The sequence below is a fragment of the Atta cephalotes genome (assembly GCF_000143395.1).
Source record: "Atta cephalotes unplaced genomic scaffold scaffold00066, whole genome shotgun sequence".
Lineage (NCBI taxonomy): Eukaryota > Metazoa > Arthropoda > Insecta > Hymenoptera > Formicidae > Atta > Atta cephalotes.
The window spans coordinates 803,031-810,154 of record NW_012130130.1 but is presented as its reverse complement, the minus strand read 5'-3'; the positions used below and the strand labels follow the sequence as shown (position 1 = coordinate 810,154).

The window sequence follows — 7,124 nt, the reverse complement described above, 5'->3', positions numbered from 1 at the left end:
CGTTGAAACCACTCACGACACGTTCTTTCACTAATAGCGGCCTCACCATAAGTATTTGAGAGCATTCGATGAGCCTCAGCCGCAGATTTCTTCATATTGAAGCAAAAAATTAAAACCTCCCGCAAATGACGAGAATTTGGCTCGTAAACTGACATTTTCAATCGAGAATAACTTTATGATGCAGACACAAATCGATAATGTTTCTATGGGGTTATGTTGACAGATGCCCAAGTTTATTGTATGACGTCTATGATCTATTTATTTCGACCACCACTTACCGCTAAAGCCATCTATAGGAAAACGGCGGAAGCAAAGTTGTACACCTAATATATTACTACTAAATTAAAATAAGAGTACACACACAGTATAATTTAGATAATTTCCATAATTTTTAAAATATTGTTTACTTCGAATCTTATTCGCAATTCTTTTTATATTAGCAACTCTGCACAACCTATAGGAAACTATTGATCATTTTTTACTTTGTCCTTTTCTTACTTCAACTCCAATTGATGATACTCTACATTCTTTCAGTTTGGAGCAGTTAAAAATTTTAATTACACTCTTTCAGTTTGGAGCAGTTAAAAATTTTAAGATATATGTTACTTATAACGAAAATAGAATTGTATGATATCGCACTACAATTATGCGTTTTTTTTTATGTGAAGCTTGACGATGCTACAGCAAAAAAGCTTGCTGAAGTTTTATGTTAGAAACACAATTTAAGATCGCTGTACGATGTTATGCGATCAATGTTATACTCGGCAATTATATTGCGGCAGAGCTTAAACTTTTTTGCTATAATAGTTTCGACGATATTATATTTAAAAATTTTATTATATTTAAAAAATGCCATTTTGTTATATTATACATATTACGTGACTCCATTTTCGTTACAAGCAACACGATACGTCTTAACAAGTTTTATAAAAAAATAAATAATGCGCAAAATAAACAATATTTGTAAAATTATCTATTATGAAAATTATCTAAATTATATTTATTCTCATTTAATCAAAGTATTCTCACTATAATAATATTGCTTTTAAAAGAATAAGAACTAAAACTTTAGAATTTTATTATTTATTTCTGAACGTCATGTTAATAATGTGTAAGTTGTGTAAATTGTAGTAAATATAATCTAAAAGACTTATGCTGAATATTTGAAGCGTGTGCACCTAATGACATCTTGAAAAATTTACTTGTTATTTATTTAATGTGCCACGAATTGAAAAAAGTTGAAAAACTCTAATCTAGACGATTTTAATCATCTTGCATTAGAGATTGGCAAAACTGGCAGTGACGCATTTTCGACGCTCTTCAGCAATAATTAGTTACTTGTTATTTGTTCCAACTTCATTTAAAAATCTTAGACTGGAAAACGTGTCACTGCTAGTGTCGGTTGCTAAACATGGATACCGATCATTCATGTTTAGTAGCCATATTCAACGCCTAGTAGAACGCCGCACTATCACATCATTGACAAAAGCGTGCCTTGCGGTAGATACAGCTCGTTCAATAAGCGATCGGAGCCAGAGGGTGAAGATTCCTGGAGTTGTGTGGTACCGGAGGACCGGAGTAGCGCCCAACGTCCACGCAGCGGAGACTCGCGCAAGGACTCGTCGAATCATCGTGGCGGCGCGGAGTCCACATCGGGACAACAGGGTCGATCTGAGAGCAGACATGAGAATAGTAGTAGGGGACAGACGACCGGGTCCCGACAACAAGACTCTTCGAGACAGACCAGTGAAGATATGTCGTGGGAGTTTACGATAAACGAGGCACCGATCGCGAGGCTCGAATCGCTGGACGAACTTGATCAAGACCATGGTAGTTAAGGGACACGCGCAGGGAAAATCGTCTTGTTAGCTAGGAGTAAAGACATAAAGAATGGACTGCGCGATCCGTATTTAAATAGTATTCAAATGTGGTTGACAATAATGAAAGAGAGAGATCATGGAAGACGGCCAATCTCCCTTTCATTCTCTCTCCCATTACACAATTGAATGGAAAGAGATAGAGATGGTCGTCTTCCATGATCTCTCTCTCTCTCTCTTACTTTTATCGACCATTTTGATACACAGATCCCTCAATCTATTCTCTATGCCTTTGGCTAGGAGTCATGACATCATCGTGAGGATCAATTTGTCTTGATCAACGAGACATGGACAGTTGCAATATGTGAAAGAGCGCGACCGAGACCATTCGATCTTTTTGAACGAAATCTTGTTTTTAATCCGATTGATATCATAGTCACGTTTAGCCTCGAAATTTCGCAGCTGAATTATAAAGAATATAACAAGATATTCATAGGCAAACTTAGAAGCGCGTACTGTTGAAGGGAGCAGAACCAAGGTCCAAAAACATAACAATAACTTGGTGTATCGAAATAATTTTTTCTTTGATCCGAATTAGAATTAGAACAAAAAAAAATAATATATATATATATATATATATATGTATTAATGTCTACTTTTGGAAATGTGTAAAACAATCTAACAAAAAATTTTGTACAGTAATTAATTAAATATCAAATCGAAGAAGTTCGTAATTTTTAATTTTTTTTTAATCCTGTTGGAAAAATTTTTATATTATCTCATAATATTTTTAAAAATGTTTAATACTTAAATTTATGAAACTTTCTGAAAAAATAACTTAAATACCTTTTTCAGATTCTATAAATTTTTCTTTAGAAATTATAGAATGATAAATCTTAAAAATCTTAGATTATTTTAAAATTCATAAATGAAAAGTTTTAGAAAAGATGTAAACTTGCATAACACTTTAGAAATGTGTTTCAATTCATACAGAAAATTGTCTAAAAAGATAATTGTACAGAAATTCACATAAAAATTCTGAAAAATTATATGAAGAATTCTAAGAAAAATGTTCATCAAATTATAAAATGACATAAATATACTTCCTCCAATTGTACATGCTCTAAATACTGTCTTGTATCACTTGCAAAAATCACTTATTCTGCTAATTCGGATTAAATGATCGCTTGTTAAAAATCATCGTGTGATGTAGATTCTTTAAACGTTCGGCTCGATCCGAACTCTCTTTCGAGCTCTCGAATTAGCGATTCAAACAATCCAATATTCGTTCCTTTATAGATCGATTTTTTACGCGTCGAAGAGCAGCAAACGAAAAAAATGCACTGTATCTCGCCAATTAGACGCCAATTATTTTACTTACTGCATTGCAAATAATTATTTATATATTTACACGTTAAAACAGACACCTTATGCTATATCAAAAGATATGCAGCCTTCGATTTGCGATTTCCCGTCGGCATCTCAGAGTGAGATGAAAATGTAAAATTTTACAATTAATTTGTTCGTCGCAGAATTTTTACTTTAAAAAGGTTCTCAAACATGACATTTTCAATTTCCGACAGGTTAATTAAAATGTTTGTAGAAACATCTTTTTTATTCTTGCTTATAAATGATGTTAGTTACACAATGTTCAGGTAACAGTACTTGCAAGAAAAAATTTTGCGATCATCACTTAGCAATTTAAGTAGGAAGTAAGAATATGAAGATATACTTCTTGGTTCAGCCATCGTATAAAGTAGTCATGTTCTTCATATGAATAAAATACGACAGCAAGAATGTGTCGCGCTGGCGACATTAGATAATTATCAAAGTTCGTATTCTTATAATTGTTATTATTATAAGTATTATTATTACTATTATTAGTCCTTTTATTATTATTATTATTATTGTTATTATTATTACTATTGTATAACAGTGGAAGAAATTCAAGTGTGATGAGAAAGAAACGAAGAAAATAACATGATGCATAATGCCTATACGCAATAATATATACTTCTACATAAGGTCTGTTCTTTTTGGCTAAACTTTTGCAGTTCTTCTTCATCTTTCTTCCTTTTCTCTTCAGGAAGAAAGAAGAAGAAGAAGAAGGATGAATTGGTGCAAAAGTTCAGTCAAAAAGAATAGGCCTATATATATACACACATACAGAAAGGAAGATAGATGTATATATATATATATATATATATATATTCTATAAATTTTTTTACGAAGCATTTCGATTCGCTACTGCTCCTAAACGCGTATAAACGTTGATCTCTTTTTCTCTCTTTTTTCCTTTTCATTTCTTGTGCAATGTCTCTATATTTCTGCCATTAAGGTCATAAATCAAGGTCGTAAATCAGTTAAAAAGATTGGAAAAGTAACAATTGACTATCCTTATCTCGGTTACACGAGACTTTACATTAGATTTTTACATTATGTACTCATAATAATAGAAAGGAATAGAAGGAGAGAGAGGGAGAGAGGAATCGAATTCACGGGAATGGCGTTTCGAGATCGTTCGTGGATCATTGATCGCTGATGTATTCGTTCTTTGCTCAGTATTCTAGACTGTAACCGAAATACTTTCGATGTAACGTTTTAAAATACATACGATTCGTAGTTAATTCTCTGCGGCGAAACAATGGCGTAACGGCGCAGCATTATTACGGGGGAAAATACAGCTTTTCAATTTTTGCAGCTAGGTTTTTTGATTGTTGTGTAACTTACAAATAGTACAGACACACTTACATACGCAGCACACACAAGTGGATTCTTGCACTTAGATACACGACAAGAGTTGTACGTATGGTTAGGCTATCTTTTTTTAGAAAAAAGAAATTTCGGCGGCCACGTTCGCCGTGCAAATCTCACCTCAAATCACTGTGTGACGAAACTATATATCGCCGCCTGACCTTCCGTCGCCGGCCGTATATCTCCTCGAAATTTCGCATTAAAAGAAATTATTTTTAACTTATGTGGGCTGGTTCCCCGAATACTTAACGCGCAGAAAAATACAATTTAAAAAATAGGGATATGGATTTAACACCACATGTTTATATGTATAATTCTTACCGCGATGTTGATATAAACATGATGTGAATTTAACATCATGGATGTGGATTTAGCACTATGGCTTAAAATCCATATAGTATTTGATGCATACCATTGGTGTGGGTGTTAAATCCACTCATATTTTTTATAGTGTATATTCCTTGACTGGTATGGCATTCTCTTCTTTCTACTTTCACTATCAATTGCCGAATATCGTTGCTTGTAATAAACAATTTTTATTTATTCATTACTGGTTGTAACAATAAATATCCCCAATTTGGTTTGTTTCAATTTTTAGTTTCAATTGTAAACTGTGGCTGTATCAAGTGCAGTATTCTTGCCGTGCCAATTAAGGATTATCTACTTTTGACGTTACTTTAAATAATTAAATATGACATCACTATTTTTATAGTCGGATAAAAGATATGCGTAGAAGCAGTGTTCAAATAATCTTACCTTATCTCTCTAACTGAATGACACTAAATAATAATTATGATAAATCAAAAAAATATTCTTTGCTCATTTTAATTGCGTTTGCTTAAATCTCTTGTTTTTTAGCGTAAAATTACCTTTATAAAAGTTATTTAAGTTTTCTCTTATTTTAAGAAAAATTTTCAAATAAAATTTATTTCCGCTGAATTGAAAAGACATACAAAATTTCGTAAAACTTCATATTAAATTTTCTTTAAATATTTGAAAATAACATGAGAACTGGAGAATTAAGTTTGTGTGAAAAACTGAGAAACTTCGGTTGGCCAAACGTGGCCGCCCTCGATCGCGCAAACAGACGCAGTTAGTGAAGATATAGATATGTACGCGCAAAACGGAGAAGATGCTTGATCGAATCATCTTTCTTGCGTCAAAATTGCGAGTCACACTCGAGCGACACCAATTGCATCGCGAATTTTATAACAACAATAATTTAAACTTTCGCGAGCAAACGGTTTGCGAGTAGACATTACGTTAAAAAAGCATTTTAACACGTTATACTCTTCACGAAGAAATGTATATGTAACATTTTCTACATAGTGTCTGCGCCCAATTATAAATTCATGCTGTGCAAGATAAATGCGTCGCTCTTTTAATCCCGAAGCAGGGGACCGGCGAGAGAGAACATTCCGAGGGAAATATCCTAATAGATCGTGAAAAAATTATCATAGTAGAACTCTCTTTTCCTCGAAATCCTACGGGAAAAATTATGGTCTTGGAATACTATAAACATATATATTTCTCGAGAAATATCCCACGCGTGCTTTTCTTATTAATATTCTGATAATTGAATAAAAAATGAAACTAAAGAGAGCTCTGAAAAAAAGTTTGTTATAATAACAAAATTTATTTTAGCATATTTTGATGCAATATTTAGTAAATATTATAAAACATAATAATAATAATTAATTATTTAATAATTAGAAAAGTAAGATAACATTTAGAAAAGTGAAGATAGTTTGTTGATTTTTTTAGTTGATCAAACATTTTATTAAAAAATTGTTTCATCAAGCTTTAATAACTCTCATTTAAGATTGTTATTATCAGACTTTTTTTTAGTAAACCCATAAAAATTATTTTGACTTCGATAAAAACAAACGCTGTTTTTGCGCGCCAATAGTTTTAACCAACGCGACGAATGATGGACGAATAACGAATACAATCATAGAGTTTTGTTCTAACCTTATCTTATGTCAACTTCTTAATCGCCTATATATCAAATGATTATCGGTACGATTTCTCGCGTCTGCATCCTTTCCTATAAATCTGAGAAGCTCGATGTCGTGGAGAGTCTTTCTGGGATTCGGCAGTCTCGAAATTGCTTAAAAAAGAATGCCGAGCGTAAGTCCGCCATTGAGAAAAAATAATCGGGATTCTTCCATCAGAGCGTACTTTGCCTGGCGCATTTTTGTTCTTCGTCTTTCAATTAATGAGTGGCTACGTACAAATAATATATATCATCGAATACTTCGATTCTCCCTCTGCAGATTCTCAATTTCTATCGCCTGCTCGCTGAATAAAAACAAAATCCTGCGATCTCTCATCGAAGCCGTCTCTCGCTTTTCCCCTACCACGATTGGTCCATTCGCGCACGCGGATATGATTCTGGATTTTTTAATTCCAGAATACAACAAATATGTCTTGATGCGCATTCAACGAAGCTTGAAACTAATTTCGTACAAGAGTTGAATTGAGGCGAAATTGGATCCAAGTTTTGATGATCTTCTCTTGCGCTCGCGAAAATGTTGAAATTTCGCGCGCGAA

General features: G+C 33.1%; 1 protein-coding gene across 1 annotated transcript in view; it reads left to right on the top strand.

The window, feature by feature from the left end:
• Positions 1–1,838, top strand: part of LOC105623872 (potassium voltage-gated channel subfamily H member 2) — a 168,446-nt gene extending 166,608 nt beyond the window's left edge. The window contains exon 22 of the mRNA XM_012205245.1: positions 1,490–1,838. Coding sequence (XP_012060635.1) covers positions 1,490–1,838 — 349 coding nt within the window. The remainder of the gene's footprint in view (positions 1–1,489) is intronic.
• The last annotated feature ends 5,286 nt before the right edge of the window (positions 1,839–7,124 follow it).